Here is a 13051-nt window from a genome sequence, read left to right on the forward strand (position 1 = left end):
AATACCAATAACTACAAGTAAAATTAACACATTTCAAAACTACCATGAAATAATTGAAAATTGGCTATGGCTGCCACGGTTATGATATTTTAGTGGACGATAAATTGTCACACAAATAATTGCGGATAACGATTGAATTGTTTATATTTTAAATTGTATGCCACTATTATATTAATATTGTAAGAATACACATGGTGATCAGATACAAAGGTTATTCTGATTTGTAGTGTTCGTGATTTTGATCGCCGCCTTTCTGGAGCAATTCCAACAATTCGGCTTCTCCAAATAATTGTTTAGTTTGGCTTAAAACCAAAATTTGACCAGAGCGGTTCAGTTGTATTCGGCTTTGGAATTACCACTAAAGATATGTTCTTAATGATTGCTCTTCACAAAATGCAACCGCAAAGCAATGACTAACATTTTCCTGCACATCGTAACATTTCACCTATTGCTCTGCATGGCAAAACATGTTTTAACGCTAAGTTTATTAAGTCAGTTAAACATGGACGATTAATTTTATTTTCAAATGTAAGCCTAAAAATGCAATGGGGTAACAGATATTTCTATACATGCATTTTAATGTGCATTATCTAGTTAGAAAATATGGATGGAGATGACAAAATGTGACTTACAAAATTAGTAAAATGATTTTACACATGCTTGTGTGGTTTTCTTTTGTCGATTAGAGTTGATACGAAAAATAAGCGACTGAAAAGCGTTTGTCTATTAACTAAATGTTGTTTAATTGTAAAAAAAATTCTAAACTGGGTTTAAACATAATGAAATTAAGAAGCAAATAAGTCAATCCCAGGGCCGGCATCGCAGCTGTTGTGTGTGCTGATGCACCAGGGAGACAATAAGCAGATCCCTGGAGCCAGCATTACACTTCAACGAGTGACACATCAAAGGGGTGTCTACCTTCAGACTGAGGAAACAATGGAGGATGATGTGAATGGATCAAGTTCATCTACTGTAAAGCTACGCCATAGTTGGTATTTATCTTTGCGAGAGCAGAGTTAATAAAAACATGATGTTTTAACACTTAATCATGTTATGGAAATCATTTTTTTCATTCATTTGAATGACGGTATTCTTTATTTAAAATAATTTTGTTTATTGGAACAGCTGGCAGTAAAGTTCTACACATTGTCACTTTTATTGTTATTAAAGTGCACTTTTATGGTATGACTTACATAATATTGAGAGACACGTCACAGCCGTAGTTAGGGCTGTTGCGATATTTACATAATTGCCTGATCACAATTATTTGAGCAATGCTGCAATAATTTTTTTGCACAATATTTAGATTCCAAAATTATGTTTCCAATCTGAAAAAGGGAGTTTTATGCCGGTGTTAAAAACGTGTCAACAAATAGTTTGCAAATATATGTCAGTTTTAATCAGATGGGGGATGTCTAGCTCAGGGATGCAGCAGAACGTTTGACAGTTCTGCAGAAATGTATAGATTAAGTGTGGTGTTGCTTACTTCAAAGAACATGATGTTGTATTCCTCAAAATAAGCTGTAATTCCCATTTCAAATAAACGGGTACTGTGTTTACCAGTCAATATTGTTCAGTTGTATCGATTCACGCCTTTGTTAGGAAAGAGTAAGTACAAACCCGATTCCAAAAAAGTTGGGACACTGTACAAATTGTGAGTAAAAAAGGAATGGAATAATTTACAAATCTCAAAATATTTTATTCACAATAGAATATAGATAACATATCGAATGTTGAAAGTGAGACATTTTGTAATGTCATGCCAACTATTGGCTCATTTTGGATTTCATGAGAGCTACACATTCCAAAAAAGTTGGGACAGGTAGCAATAAGAGGCCGGAAAAGTTAAATGTACAGATAAGGAACAGCTGTTCCTTATCTGCAACTTATTATGTCATTTGGCAACATGATTGGGTATAAAAAGAGCCTCTCAGAGTGGCAGTGTCTCTCAGAAATCAAGATGGGCAGAGGATCACCAATTCCCCCAATGCTGCCCTCAGACGGCACTGCATCACATACAGGAATGATACAGTAATGGAATACTTCCAGAAAACATTGTCGGTGAACACAATCCACCGTGCCATTCGCCGTTGCCGGCTAAAACTCTATAGGTCAAAAAAGAAGCGGTTTCTATACAGGATCCAGAAGCGCAGACGTTTTCTCTGGGCCAAGGATAATTTAAAATGTGGCAAAGTGGAAAAGTGTTCTGTTGTCAGATGAATCAAAATTTGAAGTTAATTTTGGAAAACTGGGACGCCATGTCATCCGGACTAAAGAGGACAAGGACAACCCAAGTTGTTATCAGCGCTCAGTTCAGAAGCCTGCATCTCTGATGGTATGGTGTTGCATGAGTGCGTGTGGCATGGGCAGCCTACACATCTGGAAAGGCACCATCAATGCTGACAGTTATATCGAAGTTCTAGAACAACATATGCTCCCATCCAGACATCGTCTCTTTCAGGGAAGACCTTGCATTTTCCAACATGACAATGCCAGACCACGTACTGCATCAATTACAATGTCATGGCTGCATAGAAGAAAGATCCGGGTACTGAAATGGCCAGCCTGCAGTCCAGATCTTTCACCCACAGAAAACATTTGGCGCATCATGAAGAGGAAGGTGCGACAAATAAGACCTAAGAAAACTGAGCAACTAGAAGCCTGTATTAGACAAGAATGGGACAACCATTCCTATTCATAAACTTGAGCAACTTGTCTCCTCAGTCCCCAGACGTTTGCAGTCTTTTATAAAAAGAAGAGGGGATGCCACACAGTGGTAAACATGGCCTTGTCCCAACTTTTTTGAGATGTGTTGATGCCATGAAATTTAAAATCAACTTATTTTTCCCTTAAAGTGATACATTTTCTCAGTTTAAACATTTGATATGTATTCTGAATAAAATATTGAAATTTGAAACTTGCACATCATTGCATTCTGTTTTTATTCACAATTGTACAGTGTCCCAACTTTTTTGGAATCGGGTTTGTATATACACAGTGTATGAAAGTTAGTATTCGCTAGCTATAAAGAAAGATACCTATTTTGTCTTTGATATTCTGCTCAGACAGTCACCTCGCTCCTCAGCGATGGTGAACACGTTAATCCCTAATAATTGCAACCAGAAGTACTACTTACTTGTCTCCACGGGTCGAACTGGGTAACTTGATGGAATTGCGTTCACCTTTAATCCTCTTCTAATTGAACATCGGCCACATTCCTCTGTATAAAAATGTTTCACACAAAAATTGTATGTCTCGTTGGCGAAGTTGATCTATTGATTCTCCCCCAATAAGACTCGGGAGAGACAGAGGTATTGTCCCAATGGAAGAGCGGGCAGAATTTAATTAACTCAAGATTCACGAGCAAGCAGAAGTTGACATTGAACTAAGGAAATCCAAAAGTTCAAAGTTTACTCAAACGCACAGCCTCATACTGCACAATTATATTCTTGTGACATGGCACACAACATCTATATTTGTAAGAATTAAGCAAATAATATAGCAATATTATGCCAATGTGTAAACTAGCAGAATATTTAAAAGCTAGGCGAAGCAACCTATCTTCACATTTACCTCAGTGACATCACTACTGAAGAACAGAAGCTGTGTATGGTGGCTATAGAGAATAGTTTGCTAGTGCCAGTTTGAATTCAGCCAATTCCACCAGCTGTTTCGTTAGTGTACAGTTTAAAAAAAAAAGTGAGAGTTTACTGAATGTAATTTGAAGTGTTTTGGTGTAGTGCTCTGCTTGCAGTGCAGCTTTGCGATAATGGTATTAAACGTTTCCATTCATGAATTTGGATGATTCTAATAACACCAATTACAGATTGGGACAGAGTGGAAAAATGTATTATTTGAAAAAATTTGTCTATGGGCCTTCTGGAACATCTACACTCACCTAAAGGATTATTAGGAACACCATACTAATACTGTGTTTGACCCCTTTTCACCTTCAGAACTGCCTTAATTCTACGTGGCATTGATTCAACAAGGTGCTGAAAGCATTCTTTAGAAATGTTGGCCCATATTGATAGGATAGCATCTTGCAGTTGATGGAGATTTGTGGGATGCACATCCAGGGCACGAAGCTCCCGTTCCACCACATCCCAAAGATGCTCTATTGGGTTGAGATCTGGTGACTGGGGGCCATTTCAGTACAGTGAACTCATTGTCATGTTCAAGAAACCAATTTGAAATGATTCAAGCTTTGTGACATGGTGTATTATCCTGCTGGAAGTAGCCATCAGAGGATGGGTACATGGTGGTCTTAAAGGGATATGGTCAGAAACAATGCTCAGGTAGGCCGTGGCATTTAAACGATGCCCAATTGGCACTGAAGTGTGCCAAGAAAACATCCCCCACACCATTACACCACCACCACCAGCCTGCACAGTGGTAACAAGGCATGATGGATCCATGTTCTCATTCTGTTCATGCCAAATTCTGACTCTAACATCTGAATGTCTCATACAGAAATCGAGACTCATCAGACCAGGCAACATTCTTCCAGTCTTCAACTGTCCAATTTTGGTGAGTTCGTGCAAATTGTAGCCTCTTTTTCCTATTTGTAGTGGAGATGAGTGGTACCCGGTGGGGTCTTCTGCTGTTGTAGCCCATCCGCCTCAAGGTTGCGGGTGTTGTGGCTTCACAAATGCTTTGCTGCATACCTCGGTTGTAACAAGTGTTTATTTCAGTCAAAGTTGCTCTTCTATCAGCTTGAATCAGTCGGACCATTCTCCTCTGACCTCTAGCATCAACAAGGCATTTTCGCCCACATGACTGCCGCATACTGGATGTTTTTCCCTTTTCACACCATTCTTTGGAAACCCTAGATATGGTTGTGCGTGAAAATCCCAGTAACTGAGCAGATTGTGAAATACTCAGACCGGCCCGTCTGGCACCAACAACCATCCCATACTCAAAATTGCTTAAATCACCTTTCTTTCCCATTCTGACATTCAGTTTGGAGTTCAGGAGATTGTCTTGACCAGGACCACACCTCTAAATGCATTGAAGCAACTGCCATGTGATTGGTTGATTAGATAATAGCATTAATGAGAAATTGAACAGGTGTTCCTAATAATCCTTTAGGTGAGTGTATATTTAAGTGAAATTTCAGAAAAATATTAATTTTGGAAGAAATATCCCTTCAAGGCTAAAATTAGCTCCTAACTTGCTCATTTAAGAGTAGCTCTCAAAAAATGGGCATGTCATTCCTAACTTTAGGACGCCTAAATGTTTGGCCGAAGAGTATTTCCCAATGCGTTTTAACACTAAAACCAGCTCCTAAATCCTTGAAAAGTTAGGAGTAGTCAAGAGGACTCCTAAGTCACTAAGACCAAATCATGAACAATCCTAAAAAGGCTGTTGCCAGCAATTCGCCTCAAAATCTGTTTGAAGTTTTAGAAACATTTAATGATATTCAGCTTTTAAAAAGGTATCATCTTAGTCACGAGGGTATTATGATCATAGGAGAGTCATTGATGCAGTCACTTTACCAACAAACAGAAACAGATACAACCCAAGAACACCAGAGATCAAGGCTGTGAAAAATATACGATACTTGGCAACAAGGAAAATGCAGCTCTGCGGCGCAGACGAACTACGTACATCTCAGTCATCTGTCAGTAGAATATTAAATAGAGCAAATAATGCGCACCCCAGACCCCATATCGTCCGACAAATTATTCGGTTTTCGCATTCGCCAACTATAAAGAAACAAAGCCAACACAAATTATTGCACTATCAAAAGATGAACATACATTTCTTTATGAGCTGCCAGGCATGTAAAAGTCTGACAAATAGCTGAACATATCAAGACTAGTCTGTACGTCAATCTTTGTTTCATGTTTAATCAGTAATACTTAGCCTACATTTTTATTTTTAAATCATTATTTCAATATGCCAACGTGACATCTACAGTATTGCTATGATGAATTCACTCACCGACCCCTCCCCTATCAGCCAATCATTGTGGGCATTTTAAGTAGGCTTGTTCATGGAACACAACATCATCCATAGCAACAGGGTCAACCCCACCCTTTCTCCTAGCATTCCTTAGTAAAAGTTGGTCTTAGCAGCTTTGTGAATAGGTTTTAAGTGGAAACTCTTAGCTAGGAACTTTCAGTGCTGTTTAGGAGTCCTCCTAGTGGTAAGACAAAAAGAAAAAATTAATATAGCCCCAGAGCTACTAAATTGCGCTTCATGATAGCCAACCAACTAATGACCAGTGATTTGGAGTGTTAGGCTAGCTCGTAGCGTTGTTTAGACAGGTGTTTTTGTAACCTTTCTCTTAACCTTCATCCTATCCAAACCTCAGTACTGTGATGACTAACCCGAACACCAGTACGCCATGCCTAACCTTAACCGTTAACCGTAAATGTTATTCAGAACAAGGCGTTTTTCATTTTCAGTCAATTACATTTTAAGGACCAACATAATAATGAAACGTTAAAGAGAAACGTAATAGAGAGTCTTTAAGAATATAAAATAATTGTTCATATTTTTTTTATTAATTCAGTATTTTTGTTATAGTTATTATTTTAAAAAGTAATGATGGGCATCAGATTTGGTATTAGCTTTTTTAGTACCCCAATAATCGTTATCAGTATTGCTGTTGAAATATCATTATCGATCAACCTCTATTGTGAACTCAATTTGACTTTAATGTATGACATTGACTGGTGCAATACAATTCCAGTCACAGATCTACCTTCTGTAGAGTAGTAGAGTCGTAGTACTAACATGTACAGTAGATCTAAGGTAATTCCATATAATTGTGTAACCATGGCTTCAGTCTGTCAATTTCTGTCATTTCTACTTTTTTCTCTGCTCTGTCTTACGTTCCATTCAGTCTCTCATCCTATCTCACTATGAAGACACTTCCCAGTAAAGTAGGGTAAAGGCTTGTTGTGAAAACACTAATTGAGCTTGAGCTTTTAAATATATTGCTTATCATTTGCTCAAAATTAGTTAAGTAACTTGGCCTAATGTTCATAGTTGCTTGTACACATCTTCAGTGTTTAGCTAGCACAGTAATAGCTGCGTGATAGCTGAAGTTCAGAAAACTTTGAGAATGTTATCAATCTACAGTAGTTGTTGCCTAACTCACTTCCTGCTCCCCCTTTGTCTTTTGCTTCTGTGGCTTAAAATATTAACAAAACAAATCTGGAAAAAAGTTACATCAAAAACATATTGCACCTGAGCTTATGTAAATGACTAGCTAGGCTGGTAAAATAGTTCTGTTAGCTATGCTTGCTTTACTTAATGTCTGTGTAACTCAATGTAACTCTGGATACAATTGTGGCATAAATTCTGCTACTTCTAAATGACGTGAGAATAAGGTCCATGTTTAACTAGCTAGCAAAATAGCTCATTTATGTCGTCAAGCATTTAAACTACCGCTTTCTTGAAAGTACGTTTTTCCAATGACTGACGCGCACGCTCCTATGCACTGAAGTGATTGTGTTTCACGCAACATGGAGAACAAATGTCTGCATAGAGTGTGCTGGATTCATTGGCTGGCTCCGACTATGTGGAAGGTGCACTCTGTCTTTCTCAGTTCACGCGTAATAGCACAATGAACTCCGTAACGTTAAGAACAGTGGTATATTCTTCCAGATTATCTACCCACCACCGCAGGAAAAAGTTTCATATTCACACAATCGGCGGTTAAAACTGTCCGGTGGTATGCCGACCGCAGAGTGTGGAGAGTGGGACAGGGCTATATCAATGTGCCGGAGAAAGGATACTTAGGGACCGGGGTTAAAGTGCAGTCCTCAGAACGATGGCTTTTCATAATACAGTTGATAGCTTATAACTTGAAATAAGTATTTCAAAATGTCATTTTTTTAATCTCGAATCACACCACTATAGTCTACATGACATTGTCTAAGAGTGTCAACTTAGATCTTTCATAAATAATAAAGCATAGATTTTTTACTAATATAAAAAAAATAATCTTGAAATAGCTTTTTCAATATTTGAGATATTCATCCCAAATTGCATCCATATATTCTTCATTACATTATCTAAGAGCCTCAACTTATATTTCCCCAAATAAAGAGGTACAGAATTATTTACAAATATTTTGGGCCTGGCATGGACTAAGGAGGTGGTTGTGGAGGGCGTGACAGGGAGACTGAGTTTACATTTAAGATTGACCAAATCAATATTTTCTATGTATCTTGCGCGTACTATGGCAGGTATAGTGGACATATATTGACTTGACAAAAGCTTCTCTGAAGCAATGTGAAAAAACAACATGATCTTGTCCAGTCAATGGTTATACAAGATATTTGACCAAAAACAAAGTTCATCATTGGGGAATTAAACTACTTACTATGGATTTCTGCTCTGATACATTGTTTGCCCATTGTAGTTTAGCTTAAATCAGGGGTCCAGATAGCTTGTCATGTCCAGGAACACATCTCTGCTGGGGTCTGCATTTTTCTCCTCCATGTCCTTCATCACAACCAGATTGCTTGACTTCAGAATGTGCAGGACAGGCTTCACAAAGGAAACCTACTTGGACTCAAGCACATCAATGTCTTGTCAAGTACGGACTAGGTTCCACTTCTTTTTATCAGCGGAGAGAAATTGTGAAATGGCCTTCTGCTGCTCCAGGCCTCTCTCAATCATGAGCTCCCTTGGTTTTCATCGGTTTTTCATCTTTCAATCTGCATCAATAAAATGTGAGGTCAAACTCATATAAGGGTCCAACAAAGCAACTGTTTCCAACTACACAGCAATCCTGCCATTTCCATAACAGCTTTGGCAATGGCACACTATGTCTCTTGTCAAGGGTTAGCCCAATTTCTTTTACGGAGTTTGGTTTGGCGCCATACCCTTTGCAATGTGGAATGTTTTAGCATCTGTTATTTCATCCCACCGTCAGGTGTTGGCTGCATACAGACTTGTGAATGTAAATTCTTTGGAGATTGATGTTTGCCTTTGCATGTCAATGCTCTTACTACCGACATGTTTGCTGGCATCTGCCTGATTTTTCTTTGCCATAAACTCTGCATCTCTTTCACATGGTTGCTTCACAAATAATGAAACAAATTGCTTGTGAAGTTGTACTTTGTCTGTTAGTTTGTAATCAAAGTGACACCAAACAACCGAGGTGAAACTGCTTTTGCAAACTGAATCCCAGTGATAATTTTCTTTGACACAAATATTAACATTTTCAAGGAATATGGGTAATGGCCCACGATTTGGGAGCGTCATTTAGGGAGAGGAAAATGAAGGTGCTTTGTTACAAGAGTCTGTGATTGGCTGCTGCATTAGTGATGGAAAGACTCTGATCGCTAAATTATTACAGTAATCACTGACATCAAATTTACAAGATATGATAACTGAAATGACGATCTCCTTGTTAAATTCAGTTATTGCCCTGCCCTAGTAGCTACCTTGTATTAATGGTGTACTCTGAGCTAGGCCTAGAGTGCCTGTTAACTTGACATTGAGTCTTATTAATGTTCACATGATGTTAGGTAGGTGTCGTTAATCATCCAGCCAGAAATGAACCCCAAATACGGCCAATAAATACAGAAAGATCCTGATTATTTCTTAGCATTATTGCTTCTTCCGATAAGTGCCCTACTAGCAAACTTACTTTTATTCAGCCAATATAGTGCATTGTTGTTTAGTTAGCTAAAATTGTAACTAATGCAAGCTAACATTTAGTTGTTAGCTTGCATTAGTTACAAGTTGTATGAAGTTAAATGGATTTTATTTTTCACTTACAGACATGTTTCTCTTTTGTCGTAGATGCAGCAAAGGTGAAGATAAATATGAAGATACAAAAGAAGGACAAACAGGTTTGTAGTTTTTACAATCTTGCTTTTTCTTGTGCCTAAGCACATGTACACACAGTACAATAGCATAATAAATGGTTAAAAAATGCTGAATGTTTTACCGTCTTTGAACAATACAAATATATGGAGAAGCACATCACTGCAACTAGACTTAATTTTACCTTGTGTGGCTGGAAACATATTGTTTAATGTTATACCAAGGCAGCTGGAGGTGGCATCACAGGCATGGTTTAGCAAATGTTATTGTTTTAAGGGTCTGTAACCTAACCTGTTAAAACTCCAGATCTTCACAATATTACGTGATTCGTCTGTTGTTAGAATAGGTAAAGATAGAATAACGTCTGTGATGGGATCAGTTGTTTCTCATTAGGTTACATTGTTTTTGAAACATCCTTGGAAAAACCCCTGGCTTTAAGTATTAAGCATTATCATGTGAATTATATTTTAAAGATGGACTGGTAGACAAAGCCAGCAAAATATTTGGACAATAAAACAGTCTTGAGCTTTTAAAGCAACTGAGATACGCAGAAGTTGCTGCCTTTACAAAAGATGCTAATTGACATGGTGACCCACAATCTTGCTGTCACTAGTGATGTGTAGTTTGTGAATGATTCATTCTTTTTTTAACTTTTACTGACTCAATAGTAATAAGTCCTTTTTGATAACCGTATTTAACTTTTTTGTTAATTTGAACGGTTTGTGGCAAATATTTGCAACATCATTGGTTTCTTATGCAGTCGTCCAGCTAAGTGCTCAGATGGTCTGGTTACGATCACATAGGAAAATAAAGCAGCATTATGAATACATGTTTATAATTGGACACAGGTAGCAATAAGGATTGCAAATAATTGATTATTGATGTGATGATACACACATTTATATGAAAACAGAGATTTTGTTAAAAAAGACTTGAGTGAATGACTCAAGTTACATTTGGAGTTAAAAAGAAAACATACAAACTATTCTTAGGAAATCTGAATGGCAGCAGGAGATTGATCTCTTTGTTTGAGAAAGGATGCAGCTGAGAAAGCAATTGAGAAGAGCAGAGGAAAATCAGGAGGTACTCAAAGGGACATAAAATTATTACAAAGGGACATAAAAGATAGGCTAGCAACTCGGCATAGAGCTGAGCGCCTGGGGAAATGCAACAAAAAGAAACAGCGTGCGAGAAAAAACTTTTATAAAGATCCATTTCAATTTGTAAATAAATTATTTACCAGTGAGAATAATGGCACACTAAAAGCATCTAAGTGTGAGCTGAAGAAATATTTAGAGATAACACACACAGATTCAAAAAGGCAGGTGGGTATTTATATACCTGCAGACATTCTACCTTTCAAACCCCCTGTACACAAATTGGAGGACTGTGCAAGTTGTGAAAAAAGCAAAACCATCATCAGCTTCAGGGCCTAATGGAATTCAATAGAGAGTGTATCAGAATGCTTCTGGAGTTCTACGTAACTTGTGGAAACGGATGAGTGTGGCATGGGGAAAAACCGATTATACCAAAAGCATTGCGGTGAGCAGGTGGAGCCTATACCAAAGGAGAAAAACTCTATAAGCTCATTCAGTTTTAGCCTATTTCCCTTTTAAACGTGGGAGGCAAGATTTTCTTCAGCATTATTGCTCAGAGGTTGTCAGCTTACCTATTAAAAACTGCTTGATTGAAACTTCAGTACAAAAAGCAGTCATTCCAGGTTTTCCGGGATGCTTAGAACATATTAGTGTAATCTTGCAACAAATTCAAGCGGCTAAAAAGGAAAAGAAGGAACTCCACGTGACATTTCTGGATTTGGCAAATACATATGGTTCAGAGCCACATGAACTCAACTCCTTTGGGCAGCAATTGTTTTAAGCTTACTTGTTAAAAGCTTACTTTGGAGACTTACAATTTAGCTTTTCAACATTAGAATTGGCAATGCCAAAAAGTCGGAATTGGCAATGCCTAGAAGTCGGAATAATGGCAGGATGCACCATTTCTCCACTGGTTTTTACCATGGCAATGGAAGTAATTATAAGGGCATTGAAATAGTGGTAGGAGAACACTTGGCATCTGAAATGTGGTTGCCACCAATATGTGCGTACATGGACGAAACGACAACAATGACAGTAGACTGTACTAATAGGATATTGTATAAGTTAACCAACAAATGATGTTCAAACCTGGTAAATCAAGGAGCATCTCCATAGTCAAAGGAAAGGTTGTGGGTAAACAATTCTACATTAATGATGAGGCAATCCCAACCGTATCTGAGAAGTCCGTAAAAAGTTTAGAGAGATGGTATGACGGAGACCTAAAAGGCACACGTTGTTAGAAGAAATTAGACGACAAGCAGTTGATCGCATAGACGGCAGCGCTTTACCCAGGAAATTGAAACTCTGGTGTTTTCAGTTTGGTCTATTGTCAAGGCTGCTGTGGCCCTTGAATGTGTATGCGGTTCCCTTGACTACAGTAGAGAAGTTGGAAGCCGAAATCAGTTCATGCCTTCGGAAATGGTTGGGACTTCCACACTCTCTTAGTAGAGTTGGACTTCTGCAGCTACCAGTCTCAGCCCTAACTGAGGACTTTAAGTGCGCAAAAGTCAGACTGGAAATGACGTTGTTAGAGTCACGTGACAAATGCGTTAGGGAGGCAGCAACCATTTTGAGAACTGGAAGAAAGTGTGCGGCTAAGCAAGGAAGCTGATAGTCAACGAAATGCTAAGTTAGGAGGAAAGGATGAGGTGCATAAAGGCAGTTCCCAGGTCAAGCAGGGACAGTGGATGAGATGGGAGAGTGTGGAACAGCACAAGCTTGACCGGCAAGACCTGTGGACAATGGGACAGAGCAGGATTAGCTTCCTCATCAGGTCAACATATGATATGCTCCCATCACAACAGAACCTACACCTGTGGGTGGGAGAGGATCCATCGTGTCCTTTGTGCTCATTACCGGCAACATTATGGTACATTTTAACAAGTGGGGCTTAGTCAGGGACGTTTACTTGGGATCATGACCAAGTGGTACAATTTCTAGCAATCAAGCAAGTTTATTTATATAGCACAATTCAGACATATATTTTTCTTTGTAAAGCAAATTGAATTCTTTTTTTTTTTACAATACAATAGCATAAAAACAAATACTCAAATGAAAACGTTAAACAGCATCATAATAATAAAATGTAGATTAATAAAATTAAAGTAGAATGAAACAGGATAAAAACATAGGAAGCTGTAAAAGCTGTAACGCTTAAC

The 13051-nt window shown here is 38.2% G+C and overlaps 1 protein-coding gene across 3 annotated transcripts in view; it reads left to right on the forward strand.

Moving 5' to 3' along the window:
* The window catches only part of chd6 (chromodomain helicase DNA binding protein 6), a 197865-nt gene that overhangs the window by 26192 nt on the left and 158622 nt on the right, over nt 1-13051 (forward strand). For 2 of the 3 annotated variants that reach the window (XM_029113752.2, XM_029113754.2), the window contains exon 2: nt 9772-9821. In XM_029113752.2, the coding sequence (XP_028969585.2) occupies nt 9795-9821 (27 nt within the window). In that variant the 5' untranslated portion in view covers nt 9772-9794. Of the gene's footprint in view, nt 1-4502; nt 4531-9771; nt 9822-13051 lie in introns of those variants that run through there. The other variant, XM_029113753.2, reaches the window with a different exon arrangement.

This window comes from Esox lucius, chromosome 17 (assembly GCF_011004845.1).
Source record: "Esox lucius isolate fEsoLuc1 chromosome 17, fEsoLuc1.pri, whole genome shotgun sequence".
Classification (NCBI taxonomy): domain Eukaryota; kingdom Metazoa; phylum Chordata; class Actinopteri; order Esociformes; family Esocidae; genus Esox; species Esox lucius.